General features: G+C 52.3%; 1 protein-coding gene across 1 annotated transcript in view; it reads left to right on the top strand.

The window, feature by feature from the left end:
* Positions 1-14,493, top strand: part of Megf11 (multiple EGF like domains 11) — an 83,276-nt gene that overhangs the window by 48,394 nt on the left and 20,389 nt on the right. The window contains exons 7-11 of the mRNA XM_046426696.2: positions 3,761-3,881; positions 4,893-5,056; positions 5,991-6,093; positions 11,493-11,639; positions 11,977-12,111. Coding sequence (XP_046282652.2) covers positions 3,761-3,881; positions 4,893-5,056; positions 5,991-6,093; positions 11,493-11,639; positions 11,977-12,111 — 670 coding nt within the window. The remainder of the gene's footprint in view (positions 1-3,760; positions 3,882-4,892; positions 5,057-5,990; positions 6,094-11,492; positions 11,640-11,976; positions 12,112-14,493) is intronic.

Here is a 14,493-nt window from a genome sequence, read left to right on the forward strand (position 1 = left end):
CACGCCGGAGACAGCACAGAAACACACTGTGTGCACTGGCCACCCAAGCACGCTTGGACATAAATTCCCACATTTGGGAGGCTGAGGCAGGAGGATGGCAAATTCAAGGCCAGTCTTTACGTTTATCCTGACATCAGCCTCTCAGACTTGGACTTTACATAGATCATCAGGATTAAGGCCAGTTAGTGGTCCCCACAGCCAAGGAGGCCACACCAGAGGATAGGTGGGGGGAGCTCTGGGGTGGGCAGGACTGACAGGCCACCCTGAGGGACCATGTAATTGGCTTGCTGGAAGGTCAGTCCTCAGATACCCTGCTAATCAGCTCTAGAGCCACCCTGCCCTCAGGTCAGAGGCTAGAAGGTGTGTGTGTGTGTGGGGGGGTGTGGTTTGAACCAGTGTAGCCCAGGGTTCCTGTGCTTGTTGAGGTGTTGGAGTGAGGCAGGCAGCCACACTAGGCCCCGGGTGGGTGAGGGGAATTCAGGAAGCTGGCTGTATCTGGCTCCGCTTTAGGACTTATCCATTTTCCCACTTGGACTTTGTGCTGTGGGAACTCACAAGTGTGGCTCCTGGGGGAGTAGTTGCCCCGTCCCCCAAAACCGGGCCTTGGTGTGCAGTGGTCAAAGTTGCCACTCATGTGTGAGGACAGGAACGGGGAGCCAGCCCCCAGGGGAGATGGGTGGGAAAACTGACCCTGGAGTCCGATTCCTGCCCCCTGGAGCATCTCCCCCCCCTCCTGCACAGGACCCCACCTTTGCTGCTGGAGGAATGGCTCTGTCCTCCAGAGCTGCCTCCTGCCTAGACCTCCAAGGTTCTTTTAGATGCCAGGACACACGCGGCTCTCTTGTTCTATTCTGGTACTGGGAATCTGGTAACCGGGAGCACTCTATCTCTGAGCTGCGTCCCCAGCCCTTCCTGTTTTTATTGTTCTGAGAGTCTTCCTTAGTTGTCTAGACTGGTCTCGAACTTGAGATCCTCCTGCCTCAGCCTCCCAGTAGGATCTTTGGCATGTGCCACTGCATCCAGCTACACATAAGTTCTTACAGTGCTTTCTACCCAACCCATTGATCTACCTGCTCCACAAATAGAAACTGATTTAACCCTCTGAACAGTCCGGTGCATAGGGTCATTAGTCCTACTTCACAATGTGGGGAGCGAGGTCCAGTGCGTGTCCGCAAGGTGGCAGCAGGTTGGGAGAGGCCACCTGCTCGCTTGGCCCTGCTCCTCTCTGGAATGCAGAGCCGCTTCTCCCTCTGCACATCACTGCACTGGTTGTGGGACCCTGGGTAAGTCACTGTCCCCTCTAAGTCTCTTCTTTCTGTTCTGGAAGCAGAGAGCCTCCCAGCCGGTGGCCTCCTAGGGCTTCCCTGGGAGGAAGTCGTGCCCCGACACAGCTCTGGGTGGCAGGCAGCTCAAACTTCTTGACCCCATCCCCAGACCCTAACTGGGCCCACAGGGGACCGGAGGCCTCCAGGAGGATCAGGGTCAAGGACCAGAGAGGAGGCTAGGCCTCGAAGAGAAAGGTGGACACCGTGCCTGAGTTTTACGCCCAGGCCCAGGTCCTAGGAGCTTGAGTGTCTTTGTGGGCCATTTCTAGTCTTGGGGAAGTGAGTTTTCAGGGTAATGGGGAAGCTGACAGACTCCACTGGTCAAGCCTTCCAAGACTGGGCAGGAGAAGAGTGGGGCGGTAGGGCCTATGGTGCAGGCCTGGCACTCCTAGTGCCTCCTCCTGACGTCGCCTGTGCTTGTGCGACAGAGTAGAGAGGGCTGACCAGGAATGTCCCCTTGGCCAAAGGTCCATAGCCTCTGGTCTCTCTGTGGCCTAAGTGAAGGTGAAGCCAGGTATTGGACCCTCAGAGTTGAGAGTGAGCTCCTTTACTCCAGGGCTGCCATTTTACAGATGCTGGGACCGAGACTCAGAGATGGGCAGTAACCTAATTAGTATCACACAGCCAGTGGAGCCCAGATAAGCTCTGGTCTTCTGGCCCAAGATGTGCTGTTTCTCAATAAGCTAAGGCATGAGTCCTGAGAACCTGCTGGAGCCATCTAAGGGGAAATGAGAATTCAACAGGCCCCAGAGCAGACAGCCCCAGTTTCCCAAGGTGGGAAGGCATGTCCTGGGGGAACTCAAGGAAGAAAAGCCAAACTCCATTTTCTGCCATTCTAGGTCCCCAGCCTCCCTTTAAAATACCTCCTTCACACCTCCCCACACAAACCCCTCCCTTCAGCCACCCTTCAAGGGCTCCAGTCTCATGGTCCGCTATACTCTTGTCCCTGACGCTCTCCCCATCTGGACAGCCTCTGCCCCTCACAGCATGCTCCCAGTCCTCAAGGCTTGAGGTCCCCATTCCTGCACTCCTCTCCTCCCCAGCAACTGGCCCTGATCTCTTCTCAGGGCCAACAGCACACACTGTTCCTGGGGCAACGGATCCGCCCTTTCCACCCAGGCCTCACTTCCCAGGGCCTGGAAAGCTGGGCTCCCAGCTGAGGCTCTTTCTAGAAGTTGCCCTCACAGGCGTCCATCTCACCTGGGGAATCCCGTCCCTGTGGCCAGGACCACATCAGCCAATCACTGATGAGAACGAGGGCTCTCCTTCCCCTTTTATAGATGCTGGGACTGAGGCATCTATAAAGGGACTGAGGTCGACTCTGAGGGGTCTTCCTGCAAGGTCAGCAGAGGACTTTATCGCCTCCGGTCAGCCTCTCCACTCAGTCCTTCTTCCCTTACAGAGGTAAGGCTTCTTCTCACGAGCTCACTAATCCCATCTCCAAGAATGCCTGCCAGGAAAACCGGTTTATGTCACCCAGTAACGATGGTTCCCAGGTTGGAAGGAGGTCAGCCATTCCAGCTCTGTGGCCTGGACAGTTAGACAACTTCTCCATATAAAGAACTGAGTGAGGTGACATATGCGTGGTGCATGATACTGGAAATGTGGTTAGTACCCAGGAATCATGATCATTTACCCCTGGCTTCTCTGAGGTTCAGGCAAAAGGCAACAGGATACTATTTGTGTCACAATGTTGTTGAAAAGAATCAAATAAGATTGGGAAAGATTAAGTCCTGTGCTGATGTGACCTAATATAGACTAGTGGGGCCGCGCTCCCTGGGCCTTTGCCTACCCTGGAGCCCTGGTCTGGAGGCTGGACCCCACCCCAACCTCTAAGGGTCACTGTATTCATTTTTTATTGTTGGGGTAACAAATTGCCACAACTGTAGCGTTTTAAGACAATACAAAGTTTCTCATCCTACAGTTCTTGGGCCAGAGTCTGTGGGTCTCCTCAGGCTGAGATCAAGGCCTTGGCAGGCCGGCTCCTTTCCAGAGAGTTGAGGGGAAGAATCTGGTTCCTGCTTTTTCAGGTTGCTGACAGAATCCGTTCCTGTGGTTGTAGGATCGAGGTACCCGGTTCCTGCTGCTGTAAAAAGATTGATTGTAGTTTCTAGAGGCTGCTGCATCTGGCCCTGTGCCTCTTCCTCCATCTTCAAAGTGAAGGCCGGCTGTGGCGGACCCCTGGCCAGCCCTCTCTCAGCCCTGCCTCCTCCAGTTCTCTTCTATCTTTAAAGACTCATGAGCTCACCTGAACACTCCTAGCTGCTGTCCCCATCTCAAGGTTCTGAGTCACGTCTGCAAAGTCCCTTTTTCCTTGTAAAGTAGCACATTTACAGGTTCCAGGGATCGGGGCCTCTGCAGGGTGGCACATCGCCCTGCCTACCGCAGCCACCCAGCACAGGGAGACCCCTGAGCAAAACTCACTCTCTTTCCAGGGAGAGGTGTGTGCAGTTCCCTGTGCAGCAGGGACCTACGGCCCCAACTGCTCATCCGTCTGTAGCTGTAACAATGGTGGCACCTGCTCCCCGGTAGACGGTTCCTGTACCTGCAGGGAAGGTAACGCCCTCTCTCCCGAGCCCGCTGGTGACTGAGGGTCAGGAGGGGCTGCTCCCGCCCACCCAAGCCCATGCAGGGCCAGAGCCCAGTTCACACTCCATCCAGGGACGTCAATAGCAGGAATGTCATAAAGGAGTTCTTCTCAAGGGTGTCAGGGTCCTTGAAGAACACACAGAGTGGTGGGCCATGACCGAGCACCTGTAGAAGCTGCGCCACTCCTGGGGCTGGAGGGACAAAAGGAGTCCCAGACCTAGGCATGAGGCTTACCTGGTAGGAACTGGGACATGGACAGAGGGAGCCTGGCCACTGCCAAAGCCCTGGCAGGAAAAGGAAGAGGTCACAGCTGGCTTCTCTCCTGCTCCTCCCCCTAGTCTGTGGGCCAGATCGCCCTTGACCAGCCCACTGGGAGCCAGCTGCAGGGTCCTCCCACCCTGTGCCACAGAACAAAGGAGGGAAGGGGAGAAGTCAACCTGAGGGCAGAAGCCAGCGACTAGCCTCAGAATGAGGAATTGAGAGGGGCAGGATGGTGCTCCCCTGTAATCCCAGCAGCTCAGGAGGCTAAGGCAGGAGGATCACAAGTTCAAAGCCAGTCTCAGCAATTTAGCAAGGCCCTAAGCAACTTAGCAAGACTCTGGCTCAAAGTTAAAAATAAAAAGGACTGGGGATGTGGCTCAGTGGTTAAGCGCCCTGGGTCCAGTCCTCAGAACACCCCCCACCCCACCCCCCAAAAAGAGCAGGGAGTTGGCCTGTCCTGCCCCTAGGGGGCTTGGGGGTAGTCTGCAGCTCCACCCTGGGAGGGAAACACTTCCCACCTGCACTGGTTCCCTGTCCCCGGTGGGACCTTCTACCTTCTGCCTGTGACAAAAGCAATCAAGGCCAGCCAGCGCAGGGGTATCTGGGGCGGCGGGACTCTCTCCCTGAGCAGCTGTGCTGGGGCAGAAGGTCGAGGGGACGCGGCATAACAGAGCTGGCTCTGGGTGGGAGAAGTGACCGTCCTCTCCCTTCCCACAGGGTGGCAGGGTGTGGACTGCACCCTGCCGTGTCCCAGCGGGACCTGGGGCTTGAACTGCAATGAGAGCTGCGCCTGTGCCCACGGGGCGGCCTGCAGCCCCTCCGACGGCTCCTGCACCTGCACCCCGGGCTGGCTGGGGGACACCTGCGAGCTGCCCTGCCCTGTGAGTGCCAGGGTGGACCTCGGCCACTTTCCCCACAGGAATGCACAGAGAAACGCACTGGGCTTGGTGAGGACACTGAATTCAGGTCACAGGCCTGAGCTCTCCGTGGCCACTGTCCTGCCTTGGGCCTTGGGCCTGCTGTCTATCCAGAGGCATCTGGGTCAGCAGCATCTAGGGCTGGCCCTCTGACCCAACTCAAAAGCAGCTGCAGATTCGTCCCCAGCAGGAGCAGGACAGGGAGCTATAATTCCTCAGGTTCCAACAATCATGACTTTCATGGTCAGGGTTGGTACTAAACCAAGCACAACCCAACAGTAACTACCCACACTTAATCCCTAGATCTTAGCCTGTTAAACCAACTGATGTGAAATTGAATGAGAGTGGGCTTTGAGGTCCTGGGTTCAAATCCTGCCTTTGTCACACACTATTACCTTGAGTGTGTTACTTCCTCTCCCCAACCCAGTTTCCCATCTTTAAAGTGGGAATATAATAGAAGCATCTCATAGTGTTGTGAAGATTAAGAGAAATGAGGTATATTAGGCTCTTACTAAAATGGTTACCATATTTTCCCCCATGAACAAAGAATAAATCATGGCTGTTTCTCACATGTGATCAATGTGTCCCATTTAGCAAAGTGCCCTTTCAGTTACAATTTTAGTTAATAACTATTACAACCTTCTGAGCCTAATCATTGAAAAATGGGGCAGGACCATCAACTCCCCCTCTCCAAACCTCATTCACCTATTAATGCAACCAGTAATTCTTGGGAGTGACTTTGTGGCCCTGATTACAAAAAGCACCCCCACTGTGCCCCAGTTTCCATGTCTGTATCCCTGTGAGGTTATGGCTTTGTCCTGTCATCCAGAGCCAATAGAAATGTGTGCACTTCTAAGAGTCAAAGTCTGACTATTTCCTTGTCCCCCTCTTCTCACAGGATGGCACATTCGGGCTGAACTGCAGTGAACGCTGTGACTGCAGCCATGCTGATGGCTGTGATCCAGTCACAGGCCACTGCTGCTGCCTGGCTGGATGGACAGGTAACCCCTCTGCCTTGCCACTACCCAGGTCCTGAGAAGCTGGGCTCTTATATTCTCTAACTGTTCTTTTTCTCCTCCAATTCCATTCTTCTTGTTTCTTGAATGTGCACCATCCCCATTTTCTGCTCTGGGCTCCAGTTTTGTGTTCTGTTCAAGTGAGCAAACATTTTTTGACACCCATGATGTACAGATTCTGTTAAGCTAGCGCGCGCACACACACACACACACACACACACACAAAACCAGACAGACAGACTTGGGTGTAGGTGCTCAATTTGTAGAGAATATGGTGGAGAGGGGACAAGGGACTCTCTGGAGCCCCACCCCAGAATCCTGATTCCTGAGCCCATCCTAAGCACAAGGTGAACCCATCTGCTTCCCTCCACCCTGAGGCCCCTGAGTGGTTCCCTGATCCCTGCTCTCCTCTGGCATGCGTGTTCCCCCGCTTGGTCACAAGGACCCCTTCTTGCCCAGCTGCGCTTGGAGGATGAGCCTTTCAAAACTCAGATGTGTTCACAACAAGCTCTCAATGCCTTGATGTCTTCCTGTGACTCCTACCTAAAACGCAGGATCCTACCATGGCACTATGATATGGCCCTCTGTGTCACTCACTGATCCCAGCCACCAGAGCGCAGGGGTACTTCTTCAGGAAACAACCACCATCTTGATGCCTGGCCTTTGTACCTTCTTTCTGTCGGTCTGGATCACTTCTTCCCCTTCTCCTTACCTGATAGGATCCTATTTTCTTTTCTTGTTGATGGAACCGGGACCCTGTGCATGCTGGGTGAGTGCTCTGCCACTGAGCTGCATCCCCAGCCCTGAGGACCCCTTCGGCGTGCCAGGTTTCAAGTTAAAGGCTACTTCCTCTGGAACGGCTCCTCTGGAACAAGGCCTGTGCACTACCTGGCCATGTCCCAAGAGCCCCCACTTGCCTATTCTGATAACCTACCCCTTTCCTTCTGTGGCAGTGCCACATTGTCCTTGAACACTGAGCTGAGTGTTTTGTTACTGGCCTGCCTAACTTGACCATGGGCTTTGGGAAGGATCTGCCTCATTCCCACCACATCCAGCGTTGCTGCTCACTGAGATGGGGATAATAAGATGGTTCAGGACAGAACTTGAGCCAGACTGCCTGGATTCATGACCTTGGATGGGTCCTAACCTTTCAGGGCCTGAATTCTCCATCCATAAAATGCAGAAAATTATAGTCTTCACAGCTAACCACAGGGTCATCTGAAGTTTAAGTGAGTTGGTGCCACAGAGCGCTAGGAGTGCCTGGCACATAAGAAGTGCTTGGTAAAGTGGGCCACAGCACAGGAAGTGCTCAGTAACAGCACAGTGTGTGAATGGACCCACCAGCCGGTCCCCAGGTGGGCAGCAGCAAAGAGAAAGAAATCCAGTTGCTTCTGGCAGTGTAAGTTCTCATGTAAATAATGCACCTCCGGTTGCTGCCCAGCTTCTGTTCTCCACAACCAGAAAGCTTCCAAGGGCCCCAAACAGGCCTCTGCAGCCTCCCCCACCTGGCTCCCCTGCCCTCTTGACTGCTGCCCCTCAATATATGGGGAGGCTCCAGCCTGGTCACTCTCTGAGCGAGAGCCAAATGGAAATCCACTTTAATTTTTCATTGCCTTAATTTCAAGTGAGCTGATCAGATTTTAATGACATCTGGTGCTTAAAAATTCTGTCTTTGATGGACAACCTTTCTGCGAGGCCTCTGCTGTTCTAAAGCTCATTTCCCCAAAGGTGGTCCTGACATCTTTTCAAAGAAGCGATTGATGTCCTGAGGTTTGTCATGCATAAGGAGGCCAAGGAGAGGAAGGGATGGGGAGCGGGTTCAGGCTTGGGCCTCCCCCCCACTCAGGGAGCCTGTCCCACCCACCCCTAACTCAAGAAAAGTCAGAGTTTCCTTCCCAGCCATTGGCTTGTCACTCAGCACAGGGTCTGGTCTGCCCTGAGGTGTGTCTCCTTCCTCCATAAGCCACAGCTCTCAGTGACTGGCGTTCACTCCGCCCTCCCCATAATAGGCACTCACTGAATGCTCACTGAAACAGACCTGAGAGTAGTTGGCTTGTGGCCATATATGTTTTCTCCCCTGGAAATGGAAGAGATTTTAAAGATTGTCTGCTGCAGCCTTCTTCAGCTACAGTTGAAGAAACATCTGGGTCTCATGACAGGGGTGCCAACAAGACGGGAGACCCAGGATGCCATTCCGTGGGAGAGCCTTTAACTCATTCAACTAGCAGTTATTGACTCAAGCAATTACCAAGACTTTACCTGGCAGTGCCTCACTCCCAGCACCGACCCAGGCTCAGTGGCAAAATTCAGCCCCAGTCCTGAGTACTAAGTATGTGCCAACACTGTCCTGGGCACCAGATGATTGAGGCAGCACCCTGCCCCTGAGGAGTGCCTCTGTGAGCAGGGCCAGGATATCAGTAAACTTTCATCCTCATCTTCAGATTGCTGGCAGGGAGAGGGGATTCATGTATATCAGACTTTCAAGTAACAGAGACAACTGTATGCCTCTATCAAACAGAAGTCTGAATCCCTGGGCAGAATCCAGGAAGACTTCCTAGAAGAGAGCCCTAAGGGCCCTGAAGGGGTGTGGGCTGCTGAGCGGCTGGCCCTGTGGCATGATCTAGGGATCACAGCATGTGGATCCTCAGCTTTACCCATGAAGGGTAGAGAAGGGGGGTCCTGAAAACTAAAATAATGCGATTCCCTAACAGATTATTACCCCTGCTCAACTATGGGGGAGGAAGCTGCTTCTTTAGAAGCTGTAGCTGGGAGCTTGCCACAAGGACAAGGCCAGACCCTCCAGTGGGTCTGGGCAATCCAGCTGCCCAGTAAGTCCCTTCTGGTACTGGGCACTCCCCACAGGAGGCCCCTTTGACCCTTCTTCCCACTGAAATGCCAATTTTAAGCTCCAGAGAGCTCTTAGGACACATAGGACCTCAAACAGGAACCCTACTCCCCCAGAACCAGGCCCATAATATAATGCTTGCCAAATCCTGGAGCCCAGCGGGCCCTTGCAGCCACCTGCAGTCGGAGCATCAGCACCACACACTCGTGGGTCCCTGTCTAGGACCCTTTCTCAACACAAACACTCTGAGGATCCCATACATGGGAGTGGCTATACCTTTAACAGCAATGACTGGAAAACACAGGAGCAACAAGCTGTCATGAATCCAGTGGCACTTTTGTGAACGTTGTTTAGAGGATCACCATCGATATTTGGTTTTAGAAAAGGGCAGCATCTGTGTGACACACCTGCTGTGGCCAGGCTGCAGAGAGCACAGGTGGGATCAGGGCCCCATCAGACGGCCACACTCTGCCCCCGCCCAGCATGCCTCCGGAGGGGCGGCAAGTCTTCTGCTGCAGCGTAGATCAGGGTTTTCATCAAGCACAGGCGAAGGAATTCCTTAGGGCAGATTACAATTTTCCACATGTAGTCAGCCTTCTGGATCCATGGGATCTGCATCCAAAGTTTCAACCACCGGTAGACAGAAAATATCTAAAAAACCAAATTGCATCTGTACCAAACAGGTACAATCTTTACACAGCATTTACACCCTATTAGTTATTGTAAGTAATCTAGAGAGTGAAAGTATTTGAGATGTGTGTTTCTTACACTTTGTATGCTTTATTTTTGGTGGGAGGGTACCGGGGATTAAACTCAGGAGCACTTGACCACTGAGCCACATCCCCAGCCCTATTTTGCATTTTATTTAGAGTTAAGGTTTTACCAAATTGCTTAGCACCTTGCTTTTGTTGAGGCTGGCTCTGAACTTGTGACCCTCCTACCTCAGCCTCCTGAGGCACTGGGATTATAGGCATGTACCACCATGCTGGCCTCTCATGTTTTCTTATATGCAAATACTATGCTATTTTACATAAAGGACTTGAGCATCCTTGGATTTGGATATCCCTCATGGATACTGAGGAATGGCTGTACCTAGAGAAGGGGAAACTTGGATCTGTATCCGAAACGTTGAACAATTTTGTGGTTTCCCCTTCCCCAGGGCTAAGTCAGTTGCCTGAGCAGGTTCACCTCTCAGGCACTTGAAACTCCACGAGAGAAACCACCATCAATGGGGAAAATATGGCAAATGTGGCTGCCCCCTGCCATTTCTCAAAAAGTGGCATTTCTCCCTAAACGCACCCCACCACCACACTGCTTCAAAACTGAGGCATTCCAGGGAGGGACAGCACCACTGACCACTGGACCGAGGGTGAGGAAAGCCTGCACATCCCCTGCTTCCTGCAGCCAGGTGGGTCTGTACAATTCCAGGTGCTTCCAAATTGGTCCCTCTGCTCTCCTGCTGCTGTGAGGGCTGACTCTTCATTCACTGGGTCTGAGTCTTTCTCCTGCTTTCATTCTCTTCCTCACAGTCCCCATCCTTTTAACAAGGTAGACAGGGTTTTAAAACTAATTCTGCTCCTCTCGGAGCCTCTGATGTTCACCTTCCAAAGCCCAGGCGGTCCCTAGGCCCTGTGGCCGCCCTTCCAATAATGCTGTCAGCCAAAGCCTCCCGCCAGTGAGGAAACCCCACCCCAGAGCTGAGCATCCAGCCTCAGGCATTTAAAATTCCATCTTTGCCTTCAGGCTAAAATCACTGCAGCACAGACTTCCTCTACCTAAGCTTTAAAAAACTGCAGAGGGCTTTCTTTCCTATTAAGGTATTTTATCTACTCCCCCATAGGCTGCTATTTGTCAAATGAAGGTCATTAAATCAATTTGTTGGGTTACAACTAGCATTTAAAAAAATAGTTGGTTTCTTTTAGATGTATGTATATAATATGTTATAAAATATATACTATACTGAGGACTATGGTCAAGAGAATATGAAAAGACCTCACCCACCCAGAGCCCCTGCCTGGGTTGGTTGGCTGGAACCCAGGAATGACCGGCTAACACTGGTGGGCAAGTAGCTCAGCTCCAGCCCCAGCGCCCCCACGAAGGCACTCACTTGCCCAGAGCTGGTTTCTCTTGGACCTATTCTTGATGCCAGCTAAGGTGTCAAAGATGGAGGCAGCTCTTCATCATCTGGTCCCTTCTTAAGTTTCACAACATCATCTCCTGCTATGCCCTCTTTAAAACTTTCTGGTTCAGTCACTTTGTGCTCTGTGTAAGTTCTCTCAAGGTGTGGTGCTTTGTCCTGCTCTTTGCAAGCCTGGTTTCCTCTCCCTGATCAATTCTTCCTAGACTTTTGGAAGTCTGTTGGGGCCTCACCTCTTCTTGGAAGCTCTCCATGACCAGCTATACTCTGCTGGGCTTCTTCTCCACACCCCCGATCGCACTGTGCTTGCCTCTGCCTCTTCATACTGCGTTGTCCACCCCTCCATTCTTTCCTCTACCCTCACCCCTCTACCACTGACTGCAGTCTGCCTCTGACCCACAGGCATCCGCTGTGACAGCACATGTCCACCCGGTCGCTGGGGTCCCAACTGCTCCGTCTCCTGCAGCTGTGAGAACGGGGGCTCCTGCTCTCCAGAGGACGGGAGCTGCGAGTGCGCGCCTGGCTTCCGAGGACCCTTATGCCAGAGAAGTAAGGTTGCACCCTGGCCCCAGAGACCCAGTTGGTACCACCTGAGGGAGGCTGGGCTCTTGGAGTCAATCCCCTTCTTTCCCCTCCCTTTGGTCCCCTCTCTCCCTGCACTGACTGTTCTGTCCCCAATTCAGGGCCAGCCTAGCTCCTTGGTTAAAAACAGGACCAGACCACAGTTCCTCCCTCCAAGAAGGGACGGGCCGTTCCAGGTGTGGGGAAGATGCAGCTTTCCTGCCTTTCTGAGGAGCCTCTCTTCACTATAATATGGGATGGGAGGGGTGGCCAAGCTTTCTGAGGCCCCTGGGGCTACTGACCACTGTCTTCCCTTCACCCTTAGTCTGCCCCCCTGGATTCTATGGCCACGGCTGCACCCATCCTTGTCCCCTCTGCGTGCACAGCAGTGGGCCCTGCCACCACATCAGTGGCCTCTGTGAGTGCCTCCCAGGATTCTCCGGAGCCCTCTGCAACCAAGGTACTGTCTCTAAGGGGAAGGCACAGGACAGGGAGCAGGTCCTGGGAGGGAAGAGACAGAAAAGAGAGGGCTTGGGGTTCTGCTCCTATTCTGTGATGGCAGCTCCTTCCCTCTTCAGGGCTCAATTCCGATAACCGAGCACTGCATGGCATGAGACAAAGTCATCCTGCATTTGAAGGAACAGGCTTAAAGAGGTGAAATGACTAGTTTGTGGTCTCCCAGCTAGCGAGTGACAGAAACAACTTCTGGCTCCAACACCCACACCAAGGGGATGAAAGATGAAATAAGCATAGAAAAGATCCATCGCAGACATAGACTGATGATGCGGATTGCCCAGTGGTAAAAGGCAGAGGACTCCGGGAGAGCACGGGGGTCAGTTCTGGCATTGGCTGCAGATAGGAAAGCCGCAGTCCTTCTCCCGTGAGCTGGGGCGGGGGGGGCATTGCCAGTCCCTCTCCACACGCTTTCCTATCAGCCTCAAAACCCTTCACAACATCAACTCCAGGGCCACTGCACTCCACGGGAGTGGAGAGCCTACTTGCTTTGCTGTGCTACTATACTAGTTATCTGTAGGGAAATGCCTCACTTTGTGACACTTGCAGGTGTCACCATGGTTGATTTCAAAGTACCAATGGTTTAACACCACTCACAAACTTCCTCCACATGAACAACCAGAGAAAAGGTAGGCGCTAGGCTCCAGAACACACCATTCCTTGCTTGGGACTTAGGCAAAGGCAGTGTGGATCTGGAGGAAGCTCCGTGCACTATGCAGGACTTAGCTGGGCTTTTAGTCTGTGAAGGAAGAGAGGCACCCTGGTGGCAGAAACTGCCTAGGCAAAGAAGAGAGGCCTGGACCTGCTATCACCCAGCAGTAGGGAATGGCTGAAGGAGGTGGAAGCTAGAGCTGGGAAAAGGGGCTGGGAAGGTAGGCTGGGGCCTTCAGAAGAGCTCTGAATGCAATCCTGAACCCCACCTGGCAGAATTTGCACTCTAACCCATAAGGAGTGAAAGGATCTTAGGATAATGTAAATTTAGAGCTAAAAGCAACTTCAAGGTCACCCAGGCAAGAATCTCATCTGGCCTCGGTTTAAATACTTCTCTTGACTGAGAGTTCACCACCTCCCAGGGGAACCCATTCTTTTGATGAATAATCACTGCTGAGCTGGGCTATTTAAGTCTGCGGGCCGTTAATATGTATGAGTGGAAAGTTTACTCCATGATGCTTTGAGGTCATGAGAAGTTTGGGCCCCAGGGAAACATATGTGACAGTTTCATTTGCTTGCAACCCTCCTAGGACAGTTCAATCATCACCTGACATGTTGAGGTTTACTTATTAAGCATAGAAGACCCAGCCGTCAATACAGATAGGTCTGGTCTAAATTAGGACCTAACCCGCTGAGGAGTAACTCCCGCATCCTGCATTGTCTGATTTATCGCCCACTGGCCTAATGAGTATTTTCCACATACAGATCTAATAGAGTTTGCTATTAATGGCAACTGCCCTGGTTAAGCCTCAAACCTTGTAAAAAATTGAACTGACACTTTCTAATGACTGGCTTTCCAGCGAGTTACAAATTACAGACACTGCTTCTGCAGAATCATTAAACATAGATTAAATATAACCAGATGTTTTCTTTCCACCAGCCCCCCTTCTCTCCAGCACCCTTACTCTTGATTCAACTAAGAAGTCAACCAATTAACGTATTAGATGGTCACATTAGCAGCTCTGTGGGCAAACATGTTGCCATATGCGTGTGAGAAAGACTTCAAAGACTGTCTTGTTAGAGAAGTTCAGAGTTGTTTGGGGGATAGGGGAGTGAAGCTACTTGGGCACCCCAAAGAACCAGGGCTGGATGCATATTCTCCAAATAGAGCACCTCCTTGAGACAGGGAAGAAGAGTCTAGGTGACTTGCTCTTAAGGAAGCTGAAGGTGGAGGTGGAACTGCACACAGGTGGGACGTGTGTCTGCCTTCTGGCAGTAGACCTGCCTGGACAGGGGTTTGCCAGGGGAAGCACAGGGCCCGGGATCAGCCAGCCTGCCTACAGCTGAGCCTTCTCATCCCCATTTCAAAGATGAGGAAATGGAGACCCAGAGGGGTGATGTGGTTTGCTCAAAAGTACTTAATCAACAAGCAGTAGAACTTCCTAGCTGTGTGACCTTGTTTCCTCATCTGCAAAGTGGAGTTAATAATATGGGAATGATGAGAATACCTAATAATGAAAACATGCCAAGGTTAAGTGAACTAATATTTGTGAAGCACTTTGAACAGTGGTGTATATTAATACCATATGTATTTTTGTTGAACATAGAATAAAACTAGGACCCAAACCCAGGGCTTTGGACTGGAGAGTCTGGCCACCAATTCTGCCTTCATTGTATC

Source organism: Marmota monax, unplaced genomic scaffold, assembly GCF_021218885.2.
Source record: "Marmota monax isolate L192 unplaced genomic scaffold, Marmota_monax_Labrador192_F-V1.1 WCK01_AAM20220418_F8-fsc00078, whole genome shotgun sequence".
Lineage (NCBI taxonomy): Eukaryota > Metazoa > Chordata > Mammalia > Rodentia > Sciuridae > Marmota > Marmota monax.